General features: G+C 43.4%; 1 protein-coding gene across 2 annotated transcripts in view; it reads right to left on the bottom strand.

The window, feature by feature from the left end:
- The window catches only part of HHAT (hedgehog acyltransferase), a 306,476-nt gene that overhangs the window by 53,930 nt on the left and 239,598 nt on the right, over positions 1-12,948 (bottom strand). For both annotated transcript variants that reach the window (XM_043568904.1, XM_043568905.1), the window contains exon 11: positions 658-802. In XM_043568904.1, the coding sequence (XP_043424839.1) occupies positions 658-802 (145 nt within the window). The remainder of the gene's footprint in view (positions 1-657; positions 803-12,948) is intronic.

The raw sequence follows: 12,948 nt of genomic DNA on the forward strand, positions 1-12,948 counted from the left end.
GGGGCTTCCAGGACCTTGCTGGCCAGGATGCTCAGAGCGGTAAATGAAAGGTTAGACTTCTGCAGTATACTCAAGGCTGGGATGATTAGGAAGGAAGATTAGGAAACTTTTTTTGTTTGTTTTTGATAGAGAGAGAGAGAGAGAGAGACAGACAGACAGACAGACAGACAGACAGACAGAGCGTGAGCAGGGGAGGGGCAGAGAGAGACAGAAACACAGAATCCGAAGCAGGCTCCAGGCTCTGAGCTGTCGGCACAGAGCGTGACGCAGAGCTAGGACTCGTGGACCGTGAGATCACGACCCGAGCCGAAGTCGGACACTTAACCAACTGAACCACCCAGGTGCCCCCAGGAAACTTTTTAAAAACCAGAGTATTAATTTAGTAGAAGGCAACAGGAGAGTTTGGGAGAGCTGGGATAATACCTTTTAATGTTAAGTGCCGCATGTAATAGACGAGAGGTACATCGACGTAGGGGCCCCTGAACGTTATGGCTAAACACGGGGAATTGTTTCTGGTTGGTATTTTATGGGTCACATACCACGAACAGAACAATGAACGCCTCCCGCTACACCACACAGATGTACCACAAGGTATGTGGCAACAGCATACGTGGAAAACAAGAAATTGACCGAAAACAGCATTGTCAGGCAACTTACCTTGTATGAAGATCCTGTTCCAGTAGATTTTCCCAACTTGACTGCCCCCAAGAAACACCAGGTTGGACAGGATCAGCATGGAGGTGGAACAAGACGCAAAGGCGGCGTGGAATCGACGGCGGGCTTGTGGGGAGAGGAAGTGAATCTGTGGGGAAAAGGCAGGTGGTGTCTCACTGGAGGGGCACAAAAATAGTGCTGAGGTACCACCGGGCATCTCTAGTACCAGCCCAGGACACCCAGCCCAGAGCCTGAGCTGGGGCAGGACTTAAGCAGCCATAAAAACTTCCATTCCTGTGTCATGCTCACTCCGGTCTAAGAAGTGATGCACCCCCAATTTGTTGCTTCCTACTGCCAAACGGGCTTCCCCTGACACGTGTCACACAAGCACTGAAGCTAGTCAAGATTTGTCCAGAATGAATGTGTCCACACATCCTCTGCATGTGAACTACAGGTATAAGAACTGTTTAAACTCGGCTCCCTTATAATCAGCACAACTCCATGTAACAAGGTCAAGATCAGGGTGATGTTCTGGGCCAGGTAACTTGACTCTGGGAAGCCATCCTGTCAATCTGACCCACTGTGAGGAAGAATCCCATTAAGAGGGCGCAGGAGAATCAGCGCAAGCCGACCTCATTCCCGGAATCAGAGCTCAGGGTACACGCCCCACTGAGAGTGAGCCTGCAGCAGCTTCCAAGAGCGGCCGCTTGTCACAGCACCTGAAATACGCAGGAAACAGAGAGGTGGTTTCCAACAATGATGATGATAAAGAATTCTGCTCGTCCATCTGAGGGCTTCATTGCACTTTTTCCTTCCCTTTTAATAACCTCTTGTGGACTGCATCAAGTATACAGAGCCTTTCTTTCTTGGTAGTGACTGTTCTGGTGGTCCTCCTGAGTAAGATGGCAGAGTGCTGTGCCTGGAGTGTGTGAGCGCCATCGACACGTCCACAGGGACTGTTCTTAGGGACTGCATATGCAGAATGAGAACCAGGTGCAGTGCAACAGCAAGGCCAAAGGGCCCCAGGGTTTCTGACAAATACCTCCATCAAATCCAAAGACACAGAAAAAGGAGAGAGCAGAGGGTTTGGAGATCGTTCCTGAATATCTTCCTGAAACCTACATATTTCTGGGATCACTTGCATCCTGATTTCAGCTGTGCTCCAATTACAAATAGAAATCTGAATTAACCAAATTCCTAGTATGAGAAAAGGATTAAGCTGGAGGGTGTCTCTGGAAGGAGGCTTGCTTAGTTCTGGCAAGTCTGTTACAGATTATCTGGGGCCACTGTGTAAGCCTTGGTCAGTGTCTTTTGGAAACCTAGAGAAATCAATTTCTGACCCCCTCTCCTTTTCCTTTCCTGCCAGTTCCAGCTTCTGTTCTATATGCTCAGATACAGCTGCAATCACATGTCACCCCATCTATGGTGTTCTCCAGCATCACCTTGGAGCATGGTTTTACTGCCACCATTATGTCAAAGTAAAGTGTGGTCTTCTCACAGATAAGCTGTGTAGTTGGCACTGAGTCATCTGCTTGGACATCATTGTTCTGGAAAGCTCTCAGATGATGCTGACATGTCCCCAGTTAGAGGCTACCAGACAAGGTGACCTCTAGTCTCTCCCTTGTTCTAAAAGGCCACAAGCATGTATAGAGGACACTGTCAAGTCAGACCAGACAAGAGTTAATTACACAGTATAAAAACAAAGGGCGCCTGGGTGGCTCAGTCAGCTAAGCGTCTGACTTCAACTCAGGTCATGATCTCGCAGTTCATGGGTTTGAGCCCCGTGTTGGGCTCTGTGCTAACAGCTCAGAGCCTGGAGCCTGCTTCGGATTCTATGTCTCCCTCTCTCTCTCTGCTCCTCCCCTACGAGTAGCGCTCTGTCTCTGTCTCTCTCTCTAAAATAAAACATTAAAAAATTTTTTTAAATGGTGATGAAAAAGACATGGGGATGAAATGGGCTTGTAATTCAGCACTCTTCACCTCTGAGAATAGGGAGACATTAATCTACCAGTTTCTGCATTTGAGAGCAGAAGATATTTTCTGTGTATCACTGGCTCAATCAGCAGTAACTAGGGAGGCAGGAGGAGAGGAAGGAGGGAGATAAGGGGGAAATTCAGAATGATAAATTAAGACAATATAGATTACCCTAACTGGCACAAATGTATCCAAATAATTCTCTCCAGGTACAGGACCACTGATAACGTGTTTCATTTCTAAGGGACCCGGTGAGTCAGATGTTCTGGCACTTCTGTTCCAAACTCACCCGTGTCCTCCAACCTTACATCCTGTTAGGGGAATTCAAAGGCTCCATGTAATCTTTTCCATATTAATGTCAATGACACAGAATGCATGTAGATTGGTTAAGCTCAGAGTGGTTCTCCTTTTACAGGAAATGATTACAATTATTAAATAACCAACTGAGAGATACTGAGAGAGGAAACTGCTCTTTGCATTGGGCTTAGTTCTAAGCAGGACTGAGGAGCCAGGTGACCCAGTAGGGGGCAGGGGCCAGGCTGGTAGGAGGCAGAGGTGTGGGGCAAGGGGCAGAGCAAGGGAGGAGGTGAGGCGGAGAGTGAGTGCTGGAGGCACAGGGCTCCTCATTTCAGCACCCGAAGCTCTGGTTCTAACAGATCTTCCTTTGCTTCTGTGATTATTCAGCTATATGAGTCAATAAATTCCTATTTCTGCTTAGGGAAAAAAAAGTCAAAATAATAGCAAATATGAAAGAGCCTCTGATCTCAGAGACATCTGTCAGAGGACATCTAAAATCTGACAAAATGGGCTACAATTCAATTTTTATAAAGAGTTAATTTTGCAAAAACTAAGCAAGAACATTAAAGGCACAGGCTTTTAGAATCAATACACCAGAAAGATACAAAGGAGAAATCAAGATGCTTATAGGCAGTTGTTGATTACCAAAGTAGGAGACAATAAAGTAAATCCAAAAACCTGATTGAACTAATAGCCCCATCCTCTGAACTAACAAAATTAGCCTGCCTGCCCACAAGCAGCAAACTTGACTCAGCATCACTTCTCTGCCCTGTGGATCAGTGGGAGAGCAGAATGAGAGGCACCAGGAACAAAAGAGAGGGCCTGTGCGGATAGCCCACGGTTAATAGCAAAGGGCATGTGAATCTCAGCTAGAACCCATCTCTCCTCTTTGGAGTCCCTGAAAACACTGCGGGAGGTGACGGTTTAGACACTGGGGATCTCCCTCTACCTTGGGAGCCATCTGGCCTCAGCCCCTGATTTACACTCCAGACCCAAGTTCCATGCTTAGAGGTCCTAAGGAGGGAAGAAGTCACATGGGCAAGGCTGGAAGGGTATATCTGGTCAGCTCCACCAATAAATACGACTTTCTACATCTCTAGGGCCATGGGGTCAACATTCCTACTTTAAACTCTTGATTTCTTTTACACAGTCTCCTTAGATATCCTGTAGCCATTGTTGCCATCACTCCTGTGGTCCTTCACGTCTAGGATACAGGCTATCTGTCCGTGTGCAGGGGCCACGCCTCGTATGTTAGTCATGATTCAGGTGCTGAAAAGCCTCCCTGGTAAGAGAGGTCATGTGATGGACTGTGCTCCAAATGGGGAAATAAGCCAGTGTATAGCGAGGAGCCATCAAGTATGAAAATAGGAATTGCCAACTTGGTCAGATAAGGCAATGACTGGTAAACAGATTCTGATTTTAACACAAACGCAACAGGATACACCAGAGCTCTGGTCTGGTCATGGTCTCTTCCCATAGGAAAGATGAGGCTACGGCAATTCAATATCCTGGCGCAAAAAACTTGGAATGGTTTTCCAATCCCCAGGGGATGGTTAGAACTTGCTGAGCAGCTTTTGGTTGTCCCAAGATAACAAAATTAAGGCATGAGATGGCAGGGCCCAGGGACAGTAAACATATTACAATGTCTGAGACAGAACTGTCCTGCCCAGAATGTCAACAGTGTCTCTTGAGCATGGGTGAAATGTTTTCTTCTATGTTCCTTATAAGCCCACTTCCCTCTTGGTCTATGGGGGCACAGAACCTCCCTTCCTGCCTCATTAGGAGCGATGCCAAAAACGTTCCCCCTTTCCCCTGGGGCCCAGAGAAAGGCATCCCAGGGCAGGGACAGTGCTCTTCACAGTGCCCCAATGTGAGGCTCCCCAGCCCACCCACCACCCCCTGGCACCCAACTTGAGAGGAGCCTCCTGTGCCAACCACAGATAGGCATGGTGTGCCACCAGTCCCGAGGCTTCTCTCCCTCACACCCCACAGACCCAGAGGAAAGAAGAAGAATAGAAAGTATCACTTCCTACCCTAGGGTGACCAGTTCTCCCTCAGGGACTCTGGCTTCAATAACAGGTTGAGATGGTTTCTCTCCATGTTAGCATTGATATAACCCACTCTTTAGCAGATCCTGGACTTTGGGCCTGGATACAGCAAGCCCCACAGAACACCTAGAAGCACACACCCAAGGTAGACCTCTAATTCCTCTGCATGAGTTCAGGGTCTCTGATAGAAGAAACAAGACATGGGGTGTGGGAACACTTTGTAAGGACAGCGTACTTTAAAACTTCCCTCAAAGCACTGCTTTATACTTCCCTCTAAGACACTGACTTCCAAAGACAAGGAACTAACCCAAACAAAGTAAACCTTGGGGCAGAACTAAACCGTCAAACTAGTTTGCCTTTCCTCCTGTGAGGTGTCAGCTCCTGTGTTTATTCCTATCTCTATGGAAACTCCTCTCTCTTTTCCAGTCAGCATCCTGTCCCTGGAAATCACAGGACCTGGGCTGGGGCGAACAAGTTGGGTCCTGGGGTGGTGTGGAAACTGGGTCAGAAGTTACTCTCAGAATGTGCACTGGGGGGGAGGCAGATGGCGCGGTGGGGCTGCAGGCTGCTGTGCGCGGTGGGTCCCACACTCGTCCACAGAGGGGCTGCATGTGGGGCCGAGCTGGGAAGAGGGGACAGGCTGAGCATCTGGGGGAGCAGATGGGCCGGAGGAATGGCTGCTGGAGACTGACAAAGGCTTGGCAAGTGGGACCTGATACTGTTTATTTTTAAATGGGAAGAAGCTAAAAAAAGAAATTGGGTGGGTTTGAGCAGCTGGACACAGTTCTTCCATATAATCACTGAAGTCTTTCATTTTCTAATAAAAATGCTACCCAGAGGGTAAGAGAGGATGCACAAGGAAATGGCATGGGGGATATTGCTGGAGACCAGGGAGAGTAAATGAGGGTAAACACCCCACAGGCTGTAAAGATGAGACCAAAGGTAACAAAGAAACAATCAGAGCTCTTGTGAAAGAGAAGGGTGGCCAGGGCAAAACACTCAGGAAGACCCGAACTCCTGTCCCATCCCGCGCCAACCCGCCAGGACACCTCTCCCCTTGCTTCATTGGACAAGGCACTTTGGTCCCTTCCATTCAGAAGTCCATGTTTCATGAGTAACCCCTCTCTCACGCTCCTCCCTGTATGGTGAGTGCTATTCTTCCACCTGCATCACATAAGACCCATGAATACTCTGTGTGTGCTCAGTAATTAGTTATTTAACACCTGCCTCTCTCTTTGCCCTAAATAAGTTACAGAATCTCCTGATTTCCTTAATGTTCCATTCCATCCTATATCCATGCCAAAGGAATATATGAAGGCACTCAAAAGCAACACCTCCTTCCTTCTTGTAAGTGTACGAAGCTTCAAAATACATCTGGTCAATGAAATGAAAATTTCCAGTATCTACTACTGAGATCTAAGCAATGTATGCTCCTGAGAGAGAATCAAATACTATGGTGATAAAGACAAAGCCAACTTTGCTTAAATGGACAAGTCACCTGCTCCACAGTTTACATATCCTGCTTGGTTAAAAACAGCACAGCCTATAGTCTGGCATCCAAATCCATGCAGCATATGAAGCAATTTCAGGGGGCTTTCAAATAGCCAAGCAAACAATAAGCTCTTGGTATAATCAGAGAACTTAAGCCATATTTGAGGGGCTGGGATCCTGCCAAAAGTTCTGGAATGGCCAACAGTACTGTCTCACCCCGTGTTCTTGCTCTTCTACCAACATGGCCACGCTTTTAGTCCTCATGTCTCTGCTCTGGATTGTGCAGAAGCCTCTTTGGTAGCTGGCATGCTATACTCTGGCCTTTCCCCCTCTGGTTCGTCAGGTACACTGAATATGTCCCTCCATCGCGCAAAATATCTTGGTGGCTCTTTTACTACTTGAGACGAAAATCCAAAGAAGGTCCTTTACAATCAGACCTCATTTTACTTTCCAACCTGGATTCCTGCTAATGACACAGCTCTTCTCACTGTTCGTCCAACGTGGCACGTACTTTTACAGCTCTGTGCCTTTGCACAAGCTGTTTTCTCTACTGAAAATGTGTCCTCCTAATTCTATCTTCAAGCTCCAGCTCAGCGTCAGCTCAGGAGACCAACAGTTTTGGACCAGTCCAAATGGTGCTCAGGTTCTGGCCCCACTTTTTAACTGCACTGCCCCGGGCAAGCTCAGACTCCTAGTTGGTATTTGATAAACATAGGCTACTCTAACCCTGTCAGAGTCAGTCACCCCTTTTCTGTGTTTCTGTAACCCAGGGGATAGATAGTATCAATCTATATGCTTTAGCTATACAATTTCTGATGCAAAAACAAATTCACTATGTGATGACCTTAAGCTATATTGCTAAGTAGGAGAAACTATTCCCTTTTTGCAAAGGAGAAACTAGAAGGGCATAGACTTTAAGTAACAGGTCCTGGGTCATACACTGGTAAGTAGAGTAGTAAGGATAGTACAGGGATTCATACATTCCTCTAACTCAAATGTCTTCGTGCTGCCTGCTATATTGTACAAATTTATGTCTGTGTAGCACTGTGTGTCCCTCCCCTAGAATGGAATCTTCAAGATATTTGTCCCTTCAGTGCCAAATACAAAGTAGATCTTCAAGAAGTGTTTTCTTCCTTGAAATACTTCAAATACGTCAAAAACTAGCACTTAGTTATGCATGTGTTCCTTAAGCAATGGTTGATAGATACTCACCAAGTGTCAATTTCAGGAGCTCAATATTTTCAAGAACAATATGGCTTAAAATAACACTGGAAGTTAAAAAAGTAATTGGAATTCACCATTAGAGTAGGAGATTTAACATATCTCCTCAGAAAATGACACCTAAAAGATCAAAGGCAAGAATATAAAATAGCTGAATAAAAATTAATAGGCCTAGCACCCAAACTGGAAAGGAAGAAGCAAAACTTATCTCTGATTGCAAAGGAAATGATTTCATATGTAGAAAGAACTAAAGATTTTATATACATAAAAAAAACCCAAACTGTTACAACTAATGAAAAAAAATTCGGCAAAGATTCAAGACAAAAATCAACATGCAAAAATCGGCTGCACTTCTATACACTAACAATAAACCATCTGAAAAACAGATTAGGAAAAGAATTCCATTTACAATAGCATCAAAAAGAAAAAAAATACTTAGGAATAAATTTAACTAAGGAGGGAAAAGACTTATATACTGACAACTACAAAACACTTCAAGAAGAAACAGACGTCCATATTCATAGATTGGAATATTTAATATTATTAAGATGACAATACCACCCAAAGCTATCTACAGATTCAAGGCAATCCCTATCAAACCCCCAATGATGTTTTTTTTTCAAAAAACAGAAAAACTCATCTTAAAATTAAGATGGAATCTCAAGGGAACCTAAATAAGCAAAACAATCTTAGAAGAGGAGAGGCTATCAAGATGGCGACACAAGAGGTTCCTCCCCTTCCCTCCTTCTGTGGCCGCACTGCATGCACAGCTATACATTCAGTAAATGGAGCAATTTACACTGAAAGAAATCCAGAAACTGGCAGAGAAACTCCTACACATCAGGTAAATGAGAAAATACCCACATCTTAACAGGCAGACAAGGCTGAGACATACTCTTGCCATAAACCCCACCCCCCACATAGCATCCTACAATTGGGAGAAAAACCCTAATTCCCAGCTTATCCCTGAGGAACAAAGATTCTGAACCCCACATCTAGCACCCCAAATTTTAAGACTCCCATTGCAGGAACAGGCAATTAGCTCTGAAAACCAATGGTGCCTGTGTTCATAAGACCCCCAAGACGAGCAAACAAAGAAGCAGTCTTGAGGGGCACATGAGCACTTGTCACAGCTCTCTCCCCAGAGTCACCACTAAGAGAGCAAGCAAAAATCTCCCAGTCTTTCTCTGAAAGAGGTCTACTGCATAGTTTAAAATTTTCTGCCTGAGAGTCAGACTGCTCATTTAGTACACATCTAAAGAATGTCTGTGAGGGGCGCCTGGGTGGCGCAGTCGGTTGGGCGTCTGACTTCAGCCAGGTCACGATCTCGCGGTCTGTGAGTTCGAGCCCCGCGTCAGGCTCTGGGCTGATGGCTCAGAGCCTGGAGCCTGTTTCTGATTCTGTGTCTCCCTCTCTCTCTGCCCCTCCCCCGTTCATGCTCTGTCTCTCTCTGTCCCAAAAATAAATAAACGTTGAAAAAAAAATTTATAAAAAGAAAGAATGTCTGTGATCCTCCCAGGTCACTGGGAAGCTGGTGGACACCTCCCCACCTTTTCCCTCCAGCTCACTCCAAGTTACCAGTATCTCCCTGGAAGGAGCTTGAATTACACCTGCATGCCAGCTTTTGCAGCTGCTGTCCAAGGAACAGGTCCCCCAATGGCCTAGCTCTGGTGGCCACTGAGGCTTCCATTCACAAGTCCCATAGGACTGCAGCAACCAAAGCAGCAGTTCCTAACAGGCACAGGAGCACTCTCCTGAGACCACACACCAAGTCTTGGCACAGACTGAGCAGGCAAAAGTTCCCATCTCCCAGTTTTTCCTCGGAAACAGGTTTAAATATATACTCTCCCAGCTGATGATTGAGGGTCTAGATTCTAATCATACTGCATCAAGGTGCTGATTGTGACCCTCCCCTAGGGCACACTAACAGGTCTTAGCACATCTTCAGCTAAGAAGGCCATTAAGAATGAAGAAGGTAACTTGAACTTGGACAATCACAAAGGTTTGAGAAAAAAATTAGAAGCTCAGGCCAGGCTGACTGACATGGTTCAACTTCTACACAACACAACTCTGTCAAGACTAAGAGACATGGTAATTTTATCTAATGCAAAGAAACCATTACAGATGTTCCAAACAGAAAGCGAAGATAAATCTTCAGGAACAGATCTTAATGAAATGAAAATAAGTGATTTTTATTTGACTGAAAGTTTAAAATAACAGTCATTACAACACTCACCAAAGCCAGGAGAGTAATGTATAAACAAAATGAGAATTTCAGCAATGTATAAATGTATAATTTATCACAATGAAAGAATTATTAGGCCTGTCTAATAGAAAGATACATAGAACAATGAATACATGCAATTTTCATATACAAATGGACCATAATCAAACTGAATATGAACTAAGCCAGGAAAGGAACCCAAATATATTCTAAAAAGTTATCATGAAGGCTATGCTCACCAACAATGGAATAAAATAAATCAGCAACAACAAAAATTTATAGAACTTAACACATTAGTAAATTTTTAAAAAGTTTTCATTGATTTAAACCAAACACTTTTATTGAAGTAATAATAAAATGAATAAACATTGGCAAGTATGAGGAATTAAGAGAACAAGGCCAAATAAACAACAAGAGATAATAATATATAGGAGATTTAAAACTCTTTGGAGATTATATAGCAATATATTTGGTAACGTAGCTGAGAAACAAAGTATCTAGAAAATATAAATTGCCTAAAATTCTCAAAGAAAAAGTAGAAAGCCTGAAAAAGCATAACCACAGAAGAACTGAAACAGTGGTCAAAGCTCTACACTTAAAGAAAAATTGGCCAAATGATCTTAATGAGCAAGTTCTACCATAAGGTCAAGGAACAGACAATTTCCGGAAACTGTTTCAGAGGATTGAAAATCATGGGAAGCTTCCACTTATTTCATGGTGCTAGTATAACCCTGATACTAAAGTCATAAAAAGCCAATATGGGGAAAGAAAATCATGAGTTAATCTTTCTTATACACAGTGCCTTAAAAATTCTAAATTAAATACCTGTAAATTGAATATGGGAGTGATTAAAAGAATACTCGCAATTGAGTAGGATTTATCCCAGGAATGGAAGGAGGATTCAGTATTAAAAACATTAGAAATTTATGAGAATAATTAAAGGAGGATAATCTTATGATCAATCCATAGATGCTAATAAAATATTAAGTAAAACTGCACACTCATTCATGATTTTTTAAAAAAGCCAACTAGTAAAAGAAAAGAGGAAGCTTCTTTAAGTTGATAAAGAAGATATGTCAAAACCCAGAGCAGGTATTCCCTCCCACTAGCTTTAAGAAAAAGACATTTTCTCTTCTGTCACTCAAAACCACGCTGAAAGTCTCCGTCAGTACCACAAGACAATTAAATGCAGCAAGAGTTAAATTTGTTGGCAAGGACAAACTGTCATTATTTGTAGATGATATGACCATCTATTTAGGAAAATCAAAAGAAACAACTGGCAAATTACTAGAGCTAACAAAAGATTTAAACAAGAAAGAAGCAAAATTATCAACTCAAAACAAAAATCAGTACCTTTCTTATATCAAAGCAATAATCCGCAAAGAAGTGTCCAAGACTTCTGAGGAGAAATGATAAATCATTATGTAATAACCTTAGGGAAGGCTTGAATAAATAACTATTCATGATTGAAAATTCAGAGTCAATATCACAGACATGCAAACATACCCAAATTAAGCTACAATTCATTGCAAACCTAACAAATTCAGATATAAATACCAATATCAGGAATCAAGACATACTATAGAACTCTAGTATTTAAAATAGGAAGAATCGAGTAGATCAATACAATAGAATGGAGGCCTAAAACGAACCCATGTATACTTGGATATTGACTATATATTAAAGGTGGTCTTTCAAACAGGTAGGGAGAGTATGGACCATTGAATAAAATAGTTTTTTTAAGTCATTTATTTTTGAGAGAGAGACAGAGAGAGCGAGGGGGGGGGGGGAGGGAGGGAGAGAGAGAGAGAGAAGGAGAAAGAATCCGCACTGTCAGCACAGAGTCCCACATGGGGCTTGAATTCACAAACCATGAGATCATGACCTGAGCTGAAACCAAGAGTCAGATGCTTAACCAACTGAGCCACCCAGGTGCCCCAGAATAAAACAGTTTTAAGATATAAAAACCATTCTTAGTTGCAGGCCATACGAAAATAGGCAGTAGACCAGATTTGGCCCATGGGCCATCATTTGCCAACTCCTGTTCTATTCTATTCTTGGTACCTGCCCTAAAGGAATACTTACATATATGTACAAGGAGGCATAAATAGGCATCTCTACAGCAGCTGCATTTGCAAAAGAGAAAAATTAGAAGCAACCTAAAATTTCAGCAACAGAAGAATGGCTAAAAAACATTATATATCCATACCATGTCCAGTCATGCCAATCCACATACACTAATATAGAAACAGCCTAAAAGTAACACCATGAGGAGGGGGAAAAAAGCACATATTTTAGAATATTTATCCATTTATTAAACCACACGCGCACACACACACACACACACACACACACACACACACAGCAGTAAAGGTATGGAAAGCTATACTCCAACCTGACAATAATGGTTACCTCTCATGGGAGAGGAAAGTGAGTAAGGTGTGTTTGCTGGGGTCAGAGGAATTATTGTCTTAGAGGGCTTCAGTCTTACCTGTATTTTTGACTTCATAAATTAAAAAGAACAAAAGAATTAAAAAAAGGAAGTCTAGGAATCTTTCTGCTTAATGACCTTAGACCCTGGCTACCTCCCCTAAGTATGGAGTCAAGGCATGTGGGTGAGAAGACAGAAGCTAGATGACTGTCACCCCCCAGTTATGACTGCTCATGGCTGGGGCCTCCCTCTCCAGGTAGCACTAAGATCCCTTGGGACTATTAAAGAAGCCTAAAATGTGACAGTTGTGGCCTCAGCTATATCCTGTTCAAACACAAAAGCAACAGCTTAGGGCAACTCCCATTTTTAAGCAAACTTGGTATTTTAAAATCTAAAACTGACAAACAGGTAAAGCATTCCAAAATGATTCAGCCAACAGCACAGAAAACTGTTCTAGGACATCCAGTTAAACACAGGAGATGAGAGATCTTTGCTCCCTCCAAAACCCCATTAAAAAGCAAGTAAGCATTTGATGGGGCACCTGGGTGGCTCAGTCGGTTAAGAATCTGACTTCGGCTCAGGTCATGATCTTACAGTGTGTAGGTTCA

This window comes from Prionailurus bengalensis, chromosome E4, assembly GCF_016509475.1.
Source record: "Prionailurus bengalensis isolate Pbe53 chromosome E4, Fcat_Pben_1.1_paternal_pri, whole genome shotgun sequence".
Classification (NCBI taxonomy): Eukaryota; Metazoa; Chordata; class Mammalia; order Carnivora; family Felidae; genus Prionailurus; species Prionailurus bengalensis.